General features: G+C 42.7%; 1 protein-coding gene across 1 annotated transcript in view; it reads right to left on the reverse strand.

Moving 5' to 3' along the window:
• Positions 1-16044, reverse strand: part of bicc1a (BicC family RNA binding protein 1a) — a gene marked incomplete at its 3' end in the record, with an annotated part of 52570 nt that overhangs the window by 21094 nt on the left and 15432 nt on the right. The window contains exons 2-5 of the mRNA XM_079169361.1: positions 13838-13884; positions 7009-7078; positions 3105-3184; positions 1247-1405 (exon numbers count right to left, since the gene is read on the reverse strand). Coding sequence (XP_079025487.1) covers positions 1247-1405; positions 3105-3184; positions 7009-7078; positions 13838-13884 — 356 coding nt within the window. The remainder of the gene's footprint in view (positions 1-1246; positions 1406-3104; positions 3185-7008; positions 7079-13837; positions 13885-16044) is intronic.

Consider the following 16044-nt stretch of genomic DNA (forward strand, 5'->3'; position numbering starts at 1 on the left):
AGCGGTGAGGTTGCAGATTGCATCCAACAGAACATCCGCTCACCCCTCCATCTCCAAGCGTGTCGAAGAAGTACGATAGCTTTCAGAGAACGTAAAACCTTGAATGGCTCTCTCTAGAGCCAGTGTTTGGATCTCTTTCTTATTATTTTCCCTCCTTCAAAAGGCAACTGCTCACACTTGTAGACATAAGAAAAAGGTGATATTAAAAATACAACATGATTAAGCAAACATAAAGCCAGTCAGTCTGGTTAATCTCTGGCCTCTAGTACTTCCACACGAACAAAACACACACGCTATACATATGCACTCAAGCTGCTGGGTAGTGCTGTGAGCAGCAACACATTTTTACAAACGAAAACCATTGTTAAGTTAAGCCTCATGTTGTGCTTGAACAGCTCCAGTGAGAAGGGAAGGTACGAAGCCACTACATGGATTGTCCTGGTTATCTAGATTTACTCATCAAAACCACGGCACAAAAAAAGCTCTGCTGCAGCCAGTAAGCTTTTGAAACCAGAAAAAAGAGACAGCTTAAGGGGTCTTGGGCCTAAAAAGCAGTCTCTTGCTACTTATCAGCGTGTACTTGCATCCTGAGAGTAGGACTGGAGGGAGTTTAACAGTCTATGAGGTACAGAGCACTGGCAGGTTCAATGGTCTATTGCACACTGCAGGCACACCTTACTGTGCAAAATCCACAGAGATAAGTTGAAATCAGTGAAGTAGACCTTTACGAATAAATTGACAGAGCACCTGACAAGTTAATTTACTGGCTGCTTTGCTGAACACCTCATACTACACGTCAATGGCAATTACAACCGGATCCTGTTGCTCTTCTACACCGGGTCCAGCCAAAACACGCCGGCTTCCTCTGGGTTGGACTATCAAAACAGCCAGCTGAACCAACTCCCTGCAACCTGAGCAGCACCCCGAGACCCTGTGGCAGTTAATGAATGGGCTGACGGGCAGCACGCACAGATAAAAAAAAAGAAAAACACTTAGAACTACTTAAGCTACTGCAGAAGAAAGTAAATCGTGGAAGGGTGACAAACACTCCGGGCAGCCGAATGCAATATAGTTGCACTAAAACATCAATCGTGCGATGTTGTGGTTCAAGAGATTAGAGTCAAATATTTGATGGGGAGAACCGTTTGATCGACCGGCAGTAAACCGCACGCTCCCTCCATCCATCTCTCATGCCTCAGTGAGAACAGTAGAGCACTGTATACATCTATGGAGTAGCCCCACAAACCTGGTTGCTTTTCTCTGCCTGGTTGTTCCTGTTGGAGTCTGGGAAATGGATGTGGCAACCCGTCTCCTCCATCACCCTCTTGATGTTGTTGCCACCTTTGCCAATAACGTGAGAGTGCTCTGTGTGAGAGACGTCCATCTTCAGAGTTACCCTGTTACTCTAATGAGCAGAAAAAAGAGAGAGAGAGAGAGAGAGAGAGAGAGAGAGAGAGAGGTCTGCATTGAAATGATGATTGATAATGCTTGCAGTAGGCCAGTGAATGGAGAAAGGTGTATGCTATTATTCTTGTATTTGAAAAGGCACTTAATTCACCTAATGCTGGCCCAACCCATTTTTTTTCTATTTCGGTTTGAACGCAATTGTCTTCGTACCGAACCATAACAGCACCGTTACACCTGCCGGTCGGGTTCAACATACAAAAGCACATGTGGACAATGTTTCTGTAATGACTCTCATTGTCAGAAGCACAAACAAAAGGTCCACACACAGAGTTGATTACATATTAGTTAATGAGAGCAAATAAACCAACTTGTCTGTCTGCTAGTTAGTTAGTAGTGCGACGGCCCCCGGGGCCTCTGCCAGGGCTTGTATGTGTTGTGTTGTGTTGTGTTGCTAGCCAGCCAGTTGCTAGCCAAATTGGTGGTTGTTGTTTTTGTTTTTTATACCTCATAGGTAAACCTGCAGTGTGGACCTGTGTCCACCCCTTCTGGCTTTGAGAGTAATTACAAAAACACTGTTGACATTTGCTTTTTGTACGCCCACCGGCTGATCTCACACAGCCAGCAGCTCCTGCTGCTCCAAAAAACGTCAGTGTAAATTTCCAAACAGGCTGTATTTGGATAAACCGATCACCTATTGGGAATCTAAACAATTACTAACTCAACTGAAAAAATATAAAAACTTAACAGCTCTTTTGAAAAAACAGTTTTTCTGGCATTAAAAAGATGATAAAGCTGGCGACCGGAAGTAAAATAATCAAACTTCTGCTTTAAAATGGAATTTAAGGTTACAAAATGATGCAATAAAAAAGCGGCCTAGTTCAGGCAAAGAAGAGTTTACAGATTGTCTGAACAAATACCAAACTTTATAAAGCAAATTTCATGAACTGCATTTTATTGCACTGTGCAAAAACATTGAACACGATAGTGTACCATCATCACAACAAATCTGTCTGTTTTTCACAGCGATGTGACATTTTAAAAAGAGTATAAACAAACAACAAGGAGGACAAAGAACAAGCTGCGCTCTCTGGTTCCCCGCTGGTTAGAAATGCTCCGTCACTGAACGGCCAGCGCAGCATCTGTCCCCTTTACTCCATCTCAACAGTCAAAACCTACAATTTCCCCTCTTTTAAACACTTCCACATGTTGCAGTCATTTCAAAAAGAGGCAAATAAGCAACAAAACATGCAGCACATTACAGAAACCAATCTGCCAGACTGAAATGGCCTTTTCGTGACAAAGCCATATTAGATGCTATAAACTAAGCCAATCATTGTTCGTTTGCATTCGGCTGTTCAAAGTGCATGAATGATTGCCTCCCCCCAGGGGGTGCTACAGTGCAGTCGCCCAGGTACTTTATTTCTTGTGTTGCCATGGCAATAAAAGCCCGCATGCACACAAGATGCAACCCACTGCAAGGCTCTGGGAGGAGAGTATCTGGAGAGATTAGTGCCAAGTTTGTACCACACTGCTGTGAGCAATCTGTCACTTGGCCAGCGGGAGAGCCGAGGTGAAATACATTCGGTTGAAACTGAACACCAAGAAAAGGCGAGAAAGAGGAGACGGGGGAGATGATCACACACACACACACATACACATGAAGTCTATCGTCACTGTGATGAAGATGTTTACTGTACCTTTGTGTCAAGGACGGACATAATTCTGTCTTTGGCTTCCCTCACATTCTCCCTCTTCCCGCACACCTTGATGTGAGGATCTGCAGGGAGAAAGGGAGACATTAATAGTGGGAGAAAGAGATGGCACGTTTAGTGCATGTTCAGTGTGTGTGTGTGTGTGTGTGAGAGAGCACTAACACCTTGTTGTATCCTTTAAGAGACAACAATGGGAGAGAGTGGGACACAAGTTGAATCCATTTAACCAAACATGACACAGCAGTCTGGCTGTGTCAACAAATTAGAGCGCGTCGGAGAAAAGCTCTGCCACAGTAATTGCTGCTTTTGATATATGCAGAGTCTCATTTAAGTCGGCGAGCAACCACACCGTGCGGGGCTCAGGGGGGGGGCTCTGTGGAAATTATATTTCAGGCACAATCCGTCAGTCAGTAGAGTCGACAGGAACACCATTAGCTGGAGAAAATTGTTCTGCTGCAATTTAGCCTCAATAGAAAAGACAATCATGTGACGCTTGTCGCCTCATTTTCATGGACCTCGTTCTGTCATTCAGTGACATTCAGTGACTACATTTTTCAGCGTCTTTCATGGTTGCACATGACTCGGCGTGTCTACATGTGCTCTTCATCAGCCGTCACACACAGCAGTCTCCTCAAAAAAAAAAAAGACTAGATACGATCCTGCAACAGAAACGGCCACATCCTAAAATTCTTGTATCAACACGCTCAGCGGGCACACAGAAGGTCGCGCTAGTAAAAAAGGTCCTCATAGCTTGAGTAAACTGTGCTTCCAGAGTCTCTAAATACTTCAGTGAAAATGACCAAAACACTGCATAGCAAAACCGTTCACAGCTAATGCTTGTGTCTGTGTCGGGTTGGGTGAGCCTACATCTGGCTCTGCCGCATGTCGGAACCCCTGGAGAACGCAAATGTGAAAACACATGAACACACACACACAGAAATTCAAATGTGCACAGGCATGTACTACACACTCATGCTCCATCGCCCCTATGTGTTAACTGTACTGAGCAGCAGGAAGTCGACTAAGCCCCCCTTCCAGGAATACCCCTCCCCATCCACACACGTGCAGCATGGTCTTCAGACACGACTCACTGAAGCAGATTTAGTATCGCAAAGTCGTACGGAGGGATGGATGCATGTTTAGACTTTCAAGGAGCTTGGGAGTGAAAAGTCCTAAACTAGAAAGAAAAAAAATGCGATGGTCAGAATTGGCGATGCGAAGGGAAGTTCCCAATTTTTACAGAATGCTTTTGATGATGAATAACTCTCAAAGGCCAAACCAAGACGCTCTCCACGGAGCTGCAAAATACGAGAGCGCAGCAGAGCACGGGTTGGCTACAAATGAAGTTCTGTTTTATAGGAGGTATCTGAAAAAGGTTGTGCTCTCCGTTTCATGTGCACTGGGAGCTATGGGGAACAGAGAGTGCCAGCAAACAAGCACTGGTCTTGTTAAGAGTGTCACAGGGGTCAGGCAACCTCAGCACACACTAGAAGAGACGCTAGATCTTAAGAGTAACAAGCGGGAAGGAACGAAACAAAAACCGAGCGGCAGTCTGAGATGGGAAAACAAAACCAAAGACAACAAAAGGAAAAAGAGCAGAAAGAGCGTTTAGAGACCTATCACAGTCTCTGAGCCGGTTCCAGGAAATTTTCCCATCATACAGCTGTTGCTGTGAACAATAGAAATCCCTCCACTTCCTCCTGTGGCACCAACTGTGACCATCAGAGGGAGTATAGCTCTTCCAGTGACTAACCTGCTCTGCACATCTGGCAAACATTAGCCAGCCTAAACGAGTGTTGCAGTCGAGATGTAGAACACCCCCGCATTTTTAGAAATGGAGTGTGCCGTATGCTCTTTTTTTTTTTGACGATTGATTGTGGAATAAAAAAATGAGCACCTTAAGTCTTAATTTGGCGCACAGAACAGCTGGAAAATCAAACAAAAGCAAGAGAAGACTTGCAGCTGCAAAAAGTGAATGTTTTCAGTCGCACGGATTTTACATAGTTCCACTTGACGGAGAAGAAACCTTCTGACCCAGAGCTCCGTGCTGGCAAAGCTAAAGCATTTTTCCAGCTGAGGACTACATTCAAAAATACCAGACAAATGAAGGGAATTAAGTCCTTTTGGCCTGGCCTTTCTCATTCAAAACATCTGCGGATATGTTGACACGCATAACTAGCAAGTAGGATTAGTATTAAGATATTTTTCACGCACAAATAAAAATCTTAAAATCAGACTTTCAGAAGTAAAAACATAAAAGGCAATCTCACAGTAGTGACCGTTGTGTCACACGGCACTGAAGTGGCAGCCCTGCAGTGAGTGATGTGGCTCCTCACTGTATTAAATCACCAACAGTGTTGCTGGTGACGGCTTGCCCTCAGGGGCTAACAACTGGCCTTATCACACCTGTGCAGGTGGCAACGACAGCCAGCCAGCCGCAGGCGATAAAATTAATAGAGGAGCTGGCATTTTGATGTGGTGGGGTCGTGTATTCTGCCATCCTGCTGAGGGTAACCGGTTCCAGACTACACATGAAAGACAACACTAATGTAAGATACGGCAAACTAACACCCGTAAAGGAGTACGATTCTAGATAAGAATAACTCAAAACAGCTACATCACCAGCTATTTTAAGGACAGAGCAAGAACGTTTAGCGTTGGTCATCTCCAATGAAAGGGACGAAAGGAACGCAGATCATCGTCTCCGGTAATTTTCCCCGATGGCTTCTGTTAGGTTTTTAACGATGGCAGAATTTAAGAGGCAAAAAATACGTAAGAGGTAGAACATTCTTTATTCTCCTCAGCTCCCAAGAGCCCAGGTTGTTAAAACACACAGTCAGCTCGACATGTCTCTTCTCCCACAAACGCATTCGCTCATAAGATAACTGTAAGTGATTAGCCAACATTCTTCCCCTCGGCTCCTCTCGGTTTACGCAACACAGAGAAAAAAAAAATCAAAGGGCAGAATTCTAAATATTCGTAAACAAAACATCTTTCCCAGGTGGTGTTGGTTTTGTGAATGAACTTATACTTGGGATGAATGGATGGCTGTATGTGAATAACTTGCCAGGGCTTACAGTTGATTAAGTATCTAGAGGAGGGGAAAATGTTCTGATGTAACTCCATCAACTACTTTCTGTACAGAGTGACTGAGGAAGTTACATAATGTCATCGGATTCCACATCTGGCTTGAAGACGCACACTGGCAATTCTCCCGAGGACAACAAAGCGGGCACAGCTACACCTACTCCTTCAACCCCGCCTCACCCTCCCTCCCGGAAGAGCTTTAAATAACCGCGATAATGTTTTATTGGTAACAGAGTGCGAGAACAATTCGGCCAATAAATGAGGGAGCTTCGATACAAGCGACTCCCACCCCCTCCTCCTCCACAGCAAAATCACAAATTCCTCAGTGCAGATGAAGTTTCATCTTTTCAAACTTCTCTATTAAATTGTGAATAATGATTGCTAGAGCAACCCTGAAATACTTCGCCCGTGTCCGTCTGAGTCCAATGACTGAGAACATATTTCTAGTTAAAACAACATTGACTCATAATCATTAACTTATGTCAGCTGGAAAACTATCACAACTATGTTGTTACCTGCCGTTTACACATTTGGTTTAGTTTAGCTCTCGGTTTTGTTGCTACACATCTTAGAAATGACTTGAGAGCATCAGATACGTTTAAGGAAATTTGGAAACTTAAGCCTGCGCTTATGGACGGCAAGTTAGCGCCTTACTTGAAATCAGATTCATAGATTCTGTAAGTCCATCATTGGACAAATACTCAAGTCACACAAGGCAAAAAGCAGTGGAAGAAGTAAATGGATCCAATATAAGAATACTGTGAATATGAGATTACTAAGAAAAAGGAAAAGAAAGAGTCACCTTTTTTGGACTTGGCTCCGATTTTCAGTTTGGACGGCCAGGCGATCTGCGTTTGGGTTTCATCCATGATCTGAAACAGAATGAAGGACGGCTGACATTAACTCATTACAGATGTCAGTATGGGCAGATGAAAAATGAAATAAATACAACGTTGATTCTTTAATCGTGATTATATAGTTTTGTAGCAGCACGCTCTTATTATTTTGCAGAGGATGGCAGAAGAATAAGGTATGAGCCTCTAGATATACATGTATCTTTATCATTATGTAGTCAGTATTATATACTGCAGGACCTTGGTAGACATTTTTTTAATGTAGTTTGGGCTTAGCTTGAAGTGTGGACAACTATTCACTGCTTCTCCTTTACTTGGAAACATTAATTGTCTGACTTCAGAGAACATGAAGTATTAACATCCAACGGTTACAAAAAAAAAAGCCTTACACAAATACAAAATATAAAAATATATTCATAAGTTATGGAACGCCAGGGAAAAGTCAAAGGAGCTGCGAGTCCAGTTTGAAATATGTCTGATGATATAAGCTCATGTGTCCAGACACGGCTTTGTTTCTGCTCAACAGCCAAATGCTCCCTCCCTAACACCACCAAAGCACGAAACAAAGAAGAATATCCACTGCGTACACGTGAAGAATATATATGTGAGCGCGAAGTCTAGTCATCGTAACCAGGAGCACATGTACCAATGTAAAAAATACAAACTGCTCATAGCACAAAGAGAAAAAAAACAAGAGTAAGGAGCTGGTCAAGACGCTGTCAGTGTTCCAATCAGGGGAAATCTATTACTCTTCTTTTCAACCTCGAGGAAGCTCACCTTGCTCGGCTTCCTGGCTACAAATCCACAAAACGTACCCCTTGAGGGCTGTCTGCCATGACGAGTGGTTGATGTTAGTGGAAAAAAAAACACGGGGAAAAAAACTGTCAAACCTTCCAAAAAAATAAGAGGCTTACATGCTCTCTCCTAATGGCTCTGTCCTCCATGTGCACTATACTTGTTTTCACAAGGGCCTTTTTGTTTGCTTTAATACTTTCCAGGGGTTTGGGGTTTTTCGGGGGCGGAGAAGAGAAGATATGAAGTTTTTAAAGCCTCAGGCACGTGATCAAGAACCTGAGGACGGCTTAAATCCATTACATTAGCAGCACTTAATATTCCTTGGTGGTCCAGTGCATTAAGCAATGAGCCACAAATGGGAGAGAGAGTGAATCAAGAGCCATCAGCACCACCAATGAAGATAGGATGGTGGGTTTATTCGCAAAGCAATTCACAGCCTTAATTAAGTTTCTTTTACAAACATTTTCAAATCTTGTCTATTTCCCCTTGCCAAATACCAACAACAGCCTGTACTCTTAGGGGAACTGGTGCACAAATCCAAAAAGGAAGTGCTTAAATTCCCCCATATGCTCTCCTGGAAGTAGTACGGTCTGTTTGGCATCCTTTACAACACTGCCAGTCTCACGCACCTGTAAGAGAGAGACGACTCTAAAAAGCCTGATGTGTGCTTCTTTTTACTTTGCAGCTATAAACTCCATGAGTCCATGATGGTTGACTGGAAGCCCTTTCAAGCCTCACTGATTTTCTACAACATCCTATAATCACATATAAAAATGGACGGCCTAGATGAGCAACCGAACGAGGTGCTTGGCCAACCGTTCTGCCACTAGCAGACCAAGATAAATCAAATCAGTTTGAACTTTTATTAAGCACCATTCGAGTCGTTAAAAGCCAGCTGCACGTTATTTTTTTAGGCTCTCAATGTTGTAAACAAAGCAAAAAATGAAGTGCTCTTATTTCAAAAAGAAGAGTTTGTCCGTTCTTTAGAAAAACAGGATTCCACAATCCACAGAAAAACTTGTAAAACCGAGCGCTGTAAGCCAATAAAATTACTGCAAAACACATTTGTACAACAGTTGGAGAGTTGTACATTCTTCCTCCTCTCTTAAACGGACCACGCTGTACATCTTTGGGCATCATTATGATCTAGCAGCAGAGAAACATGCTTTCCAGTCATTCTCCTGATTGTGGCTCTGCGTTTACTCCCAGTTTCTATCGAGTGAATCATGGAACCAAAAGGAGTTTTAGTATCATTCTGTGGAGGGTTTTTTTCATACGATCTCAGCTATTTTTGTCTTCTGTGGCGTCATTTAGCGTGACTAAGCTAAAAACAGTTCCAGCTTGCTAATGATCCCCCATTAAAGTCCTCCTTCCCATCCTTGAAGGAGGAGGAGTAATATTGTTATTGTAATATTATATTGTAATATAATAATATTGAAGGAGGAGCAATAATATTATTATTACCATTTTATTCACTCCGAATGATTTTACATGCTTACATGAAATTTAGGCCTAAAACAAAAATCTGATGAGTTCTGTGTTACTGGGTTTCATATTAGCTGGAGGCACAAGGGACTCTAATCTACAACATGACACCCTCCCACCGCCGTCTGGTAAAAGGGACAATAAATCACAACGACCCTGTAGCGGAATACAAACCTTTCCTCCATCAACTGAAGTCACGTGCTCACACCAACAGCCGGATGCATCACAACATTAAAGGACATTCTGTTCTCTGTGATGAAGAGATTCCTCTACTTCTACGTCCACCTTTCACAATTATAATTGTTTTGGCTTGGTCTCCTGCGTTCATGACATACGTGTCTGGTTTTAAATTGAACGCCTCCTTGACAAAATCCACACGTTTAAGCAATTCAACACTGCCGCCCGCAAACCTCTCAGAGGCCGCTAAGATTACAGTGGCAACGCGGGGGCAAATGGCAGACGAGTGATTGCGAGTTCCAAATAAAGAGGTCATTAAAAAGTGCCAAGATGTGGAAACATGCAGCGTTGAACAAAAGTAACATATCAGAAGTAACTCCAATTACGCTCTCCTAAAATGATCACACTTTAAGGCCTATGCCTCATCAACTTTTTCTCTAAAGAGGGCCTTGTTCAGAGAGACCTGTTTCCTGTCCAGTGTTGCTGTTCTTGGCAGCGTAGTGCAGATGGGACTGATTTCTGACAGACCACACACCATTTTAAAGGGTGGATGGCGTTTATTTTTGTGGAGGGACAAGCAAATACCTCTCAAATGGGTCGAGATATTTGCACAAATTAAAGTTACCTATACATTTAGTCATATTCTCTGCCACTCCGCCCTTTCTGAAATGAATAAACACATAAATGGCTACGGTTCTGATTAGTTTCACGGCACAACCTTTGACATGATGGCTTCTTTGAGGTTTGCAGCTGGTGCATGCAGACGAGCGCAGAGCTGTACGTGAAATCAAACAGGATATCATTAAGAAAATGTCCTGAAAGGCCGCACATGTGTTCAACACACGTGACTGTGTGTGTGTGTGTGTGTGTGTGCGCGCGCTGCTATACTATAGTCTATATAGCATAGCAGCAATCAACATGGCAGAGGCATGTTTCCTGGCCCACACTGCGATGGTGCAGCTGTTGATTCAGCTGGAGTGTGTGTGTGTGTGTGTGTGTGTGTGTGTGTTTGGAAGGGGGACACAGAGGGCTGTTGGAGGGTGTAAAGAGACTGACTGAGGGAACAGCGTGGACTGAACAGTCCCCACGAGACACAACAGTCATAACTGAGTTCATGTTAACAACTCGAGGGCTAACTCGCAGCTAAAGCCCCATTACACCTCGGGGCTAACGCTAACATGCGCATGGTTATGAAAGAGCAACACACATTAGTAGAAAGGCTCTTCTGCAAAAAAAAAAAGAAATCTACTGTTGAAATGTGTCGAGACTACACGGCATTTGTTTCTATATGTGTTGGTGGCACTCATAACATTTGTATTTTACCATCTCACAATGTCATGGCAACCACATATTTCATCTTTACAGTCCTCGGTTTTCCGATTTTTTTCCCTGTGTCAGAGCAGCGAAATATAAGATGCTTCAGTGCTATAAAGCAAATCAAATAAATGACGCCTGGCCTAAGATCTGAGTGCACTGGCACTTCTACGTCATGCCTGGCATTATTTACAGAGCCACAACTCCTGGGAAGGAGCGATGGAAGGGGGATCAAAGATGAACTTGCAAAGTGGTTCAAAAGCATCTTTCAAATCCACCCCAAGCTCCTCTGTGGCGCACAGTTATCATCTCCACCAGCCGAGCTTCTCGGCTCTCTTTGCTGTCCCGCGGCTCAACTTCTGCACAGCTCTCCAAACAGCTTAGTGGTCTGTGCCATGATTTGACACTCCCAACAGTTCTCAGTCCAAAACCTGTGACGGAATTGTTCACTGACGCACGCTTCAAGCAAGTCGTTTGCAGTAAAAAAAAACAAAAAAAAAACCTTTTTACACCAGACTGATTATGACACACAAAGTGGTTTAATGAAATACAAAGATGACATAATAAGAGGAGGGAAGAGGAGGAGCGGAAATGTGAGATAGGAGACCAAAACGACGCCTGAAGAGAAAGAGGGACAAGAAGCTGCCATGAGATTCCTCCATGTGAGCTGCGGGGAGTTTTGCACGAGGCTCATTTTTCCAGCTGTGGCACCCTCCTGTGGTCCTACTTCATCTGCTATCCTCTTAACTTTCTCACTGACTACATGGACGGGGGTTATTCCAAAATGTTGCTCTGGACTCAGAGGAAGTCCAGCAGACAGTGAGTAAGAGGGTTTGATCGACCACAGCCAGCGGGGCCTGAGGAGAAAGCGCGGGGGTTGACCGTTTTTATGCTGCTCTCGTCAGCGACTGAAACTCTAAATCTCGCTGCCAAATCTCATTCCCCAAAGCCCAACATGTGAAAGTGTGTGCGGCAAAAATGGCCTTACGTGAGGGAGAGAGTTGCTACGCATGTACTTTATTATTCTCACTGAGTGTGTGTGTGTGTGTGTGTGTTGGACGGGCAAGGACACAGCCCAACTAAGTTTCCATTTTCATCAACTTAAAGGTATTTCACACACCCCATCCATTTTCTTTCAACAATACCATTCCACAGTCGCACTCTGTGTTTATTTTCCTGACTTTAATTGGGCATGCAAGGTGATCACGCTATCAAAGGGAGACTATACAGAGTTATCCAAATGGAAATTCTACAATAAAAACATGTCCTTAGCACTCCTCCTTCGCTGCTCTTCACCAGCCTGCCAAACCAAACAGCTGCACACTAATGTTCTAATTGACAATGTAACCGCTAGTAACCACTGTTTCTTTTGAACGAGCTGTGACAGAATTCCGGCCAGAGGCTTTTAAAAAAAAAGCACTTGACCGGCAGAGCCAATACACCCGACAGCCGGATTTAGTCAGAATAGCTTTGTGGAGCGAGGTAGACACCTACACTGGATAGCTTAAACATTACAGCTATAGCCAAACCCAAAGAGGTGGAGACAGATTTAGAGAATATCTAGAGTCCTTGTTAAGATTCCTGGGAGGAGGATCTGAAGGCGCCTGGTTTGCATTACTTGCTTCAGGGACGGTTAAATTGCCTTCTTTGACAGTTAACTCGGCTCTCTAACCTCCAAAACCAAATATGGAAAATAGACAAAAGAAATGCTAAAACAAACCGATGTCCATCATTTATTTCATTACAAACCATTAACATACTATGGAGGGAGTTTAAAACATATTCAGGAAGCCGGATTTCAAACAAGACTGAACGCATTAAAGTGCGCCACATACTTCATGAGATACCAGCTGTCAAAATCCAATTAGCAGTTAACTTTGTTGAAAATGTGATTGCTGTCATTTTCAGCACCATGTGATTAGTCTTGATTCATTTTGATACAGCACACAGACTTTCCCTCAAATACTTGCGGTTCAAATTAAACAAATAGAGCGGATCGAGGTAATTTGTTTGCCAGTTCGTAGATTCACCGTCTCAGCTGATGTTAATCGCTGCGTTCCCTCATAATGATGCTTCACAAGGAGAAATGAACTGTGTGAGGATTAGGGTTGGGCAACAAGGCAACATATTTTAAGAATCTGAAAACAACCAAGAGCTGATCTGACACAGAGAATCTTTTCAAATAGACAAATCATACAAACAAAATAACAAACAATCTTCAATCTTGTCTGTGCAATATGCAAGTTAAGAAATAGCTTATTTCCTGTGATGTGATTGGTTGTTAGTATGCTGTAACGGATCAACAGCATTTCAAAGTTTATGATTGTCTTATTGAGGAAATGTTCCATCACGATCAGTGTAATATATCGTTTATAGAGTCCAGCCCTGCTCACAATTACTTTAAGGAATAAAAAAAATAAGTCACTGTATCGTCATTAATGAACAAAATGATTTAATTGTCAGAGACATGGAGGATTTAATAGAACATGTGCTTTAAAAAACTAATCCTTGTAGCTGGACCTTGTATGAAAGACCATTAGTGAATGAAAATGATTACCTCACAGGGTCACACACATGACTGATCAATGAGCACCAGAGACACAATGTGAGCAAGTTTCAAGACTATTCAAGATCACTGAGGCAAATCCTTGTTTTATTGGATGTAACGAAGCCTTAAGAGCATTAAGCAATTAAATCGGTGACAAAGAAAAAAAAATCAAGTCTCTTTCATTTCAAACACGAGGAGATGATCTGGTGTATTATGGTACATTATGCGAGTGAGAAAGGCCCACAGTGTTGTGTCAGCTGTGTTACAGGATCAGAGCCCCGGAGTGATTCAACGTCATTGACGCTCCGTTGTTTCAGTTTGTTTTGATCTGCAATTACGAGTGACCGGAGGAGCACCTGACATCTGCTCCCTAAACCAAGAAGGGAAGCGCAGCTCGGTGGGCTTGAAACGCAACCTAAAAGACAAAGCAAAACACCATCCAAGTGCACACGACTCACCTTCTGAAAGAAATCCTCACCGCCGTTGACTCTCCCCTCAGAGGCAGCTAGAGTGAGACAGAGAAAGAGGAAAATAAATTCATAAAACCACACAAAGACCGCTCAGTTCTTCTTTTTTTTTTTTCACACAACATAACCTTAACACGGCCAAAATCACACACAGATTATCCGGTCGCCTCAAAATGTTACGGTATCTTCACACAGAGCAGTGCTTATGGTGGATCTCCATTTCTTTGGATATTTTGTTTGGCAGAATGGAAGAAAATGTTCCGAGTCATGTCCTATAATCCCGGAGATTGGATACAGCTTCTGTGTGCTAAATTGATGGCTACAGTGAAAATATTTTGAAGTAGGCGTTAACAAAGTATTTTGTCCCACACTTGGGTCAACTGGTGTCTATTTCGCACTTCTCAAAAAAAAAAAAGGACTTTCACACTTTGGAAATTCGTCTGTCAGCACACTGTACACTTCCGCCGCTGGGGACTACAGCGTCTAAAGACTTTTAAACTTAACTGCCCATTCTCTAAACAAAATAGGCACTCAGGAGAGTCCCGGTACTTTAAAAGTCATCTTCAGGTGAAAATGCCAAGAAACTCCCACAGCCGATACAGTGAGCTGGATAGAAACAGAGGTCCAACCACCAAAACAAAATCGGGCCTGTAGTCCCTCCAACACATCTGCAAGTCCTTCGAGCTGTGGCTGCTCTGTTGATGCCTCACAGACGGCGTTCTTGAGAGGGATCTGTTGCCGTCTCACGGAGATAGATTTGTCTCAATGTTATTTGTGTGAACACGTCGAGTGTAATAAGACCTTCCACAAATACAAAAAAAGATTGAACTCACAAAAAATATTTTGCAAATATAAAGCAGATCTACAAATACACAAGCAAATTAGACAAATAAAATTTTTTTGGAAAAAAATCTATGAACGCATTCAAATAATTTACAAATAAAAGCATTAGTGAATATCTTTTGAACATTTACAACTTGTACGCTGAAGCCTCAATGTCGGTACAAAAATGCACTTGCATGACTCGGCCATTTTGGGATAGCCCACGATGTCATTTCCGCATTTCAAAGTAAGAGCATGCAGTCTCTCTGTGAGCAGTTTCGTTTTTCTTTTAAATAACCAGCAATAAGTAACATGCATTTATTATTCTATAATGTAATTGTGACACAGTGAGTGTATGTTTATTTGTTGCATGTATATTATCTAGCACACACATTTATATTTCTGATTGAGAATGAAAGGCGTGAGAACGCTTGTGGGCAACATTCAGCCTGAATATATTAAAATATATATAGGGCAGGCCCTCAGAGGTGACATTAGTGCCAACTGAAGAACCAGCGCAAGCCCCCCCACTTATAATAGGGACATAAAAAATAACCAATTGCTGATTATATGAAAAAAAGAAACGGCTCATAGTAAGACTCAATGCAGAAATGGTGGAATGGCGTGAATACATGTTGATTTTTGTTCGGACTGGTGTAAAGCTCGTCTCAAGACTGTGTCTAAAAAGCAAATCCGCAAACGTAAGATTGAAATTCCTGAATAAAAGTTATAAATGAAAAGCATTCGGGAATATCTTCCCAACATTGACATGTTTTTTTTTCTGTGGAATTTGTTGGTTTATTTGCAGGTTTTACAGTTCAGGCATCAATGCTGGCCTCAAGAATGATGGTATGATTAAAAGAAAACCAAAGTCCTGCTATGCGTCATCTGCAGATCACAACGCTTATATTTCAGAATGAATGGTCGGATGCGTCGTATAAAATGTCTGTTCCCCTAAGAAGTAGGTCTGCAGTGCACACAGTAAGATGTGGAACCTGGGTGTGAAAGGCATTGTTATGACTTCACCCATCAACACCACATTTCAAAGCACAAAAAAAAAGAGAAAATGAAAACCCTCACGAAACACAATTTCATTTTCCACCAGACCTGTCATTATAGCCTTCGGTGATACACCATGAGCATGCAACACATGCTTGTACTTAACGCAGGCTGCCCAGTAAACACGTGCAGGCCGCCATGGAGACAGACAGACCCTTGGCTCAACGGGTAAGTTGTTTTCAGATGAAATTTGTGTTCATCAAACGCTCAGCACCCGATCACACTGATAGCAGATGCATTCTGGCTACTCTTTGGCTTGTCACGCAAGACGGAATAATAATAAAAAGGAAATCTAAGAAGGATATGGATTAGAAACT

The sequence above is a fragment of the Pholis gunnellus genome, assembly GCF_910591455.1.
Source record: "Pholis gunnellus genome assembly, chromosome: 11".
In the NCBI taxonomy this organism is placed as follows: domain Eukaryota; kingdom Metazoa; phylum Chordata; class Actinopteri; order Perciformes; family Pholidae; genus Pholis; species Pholis gunnellus.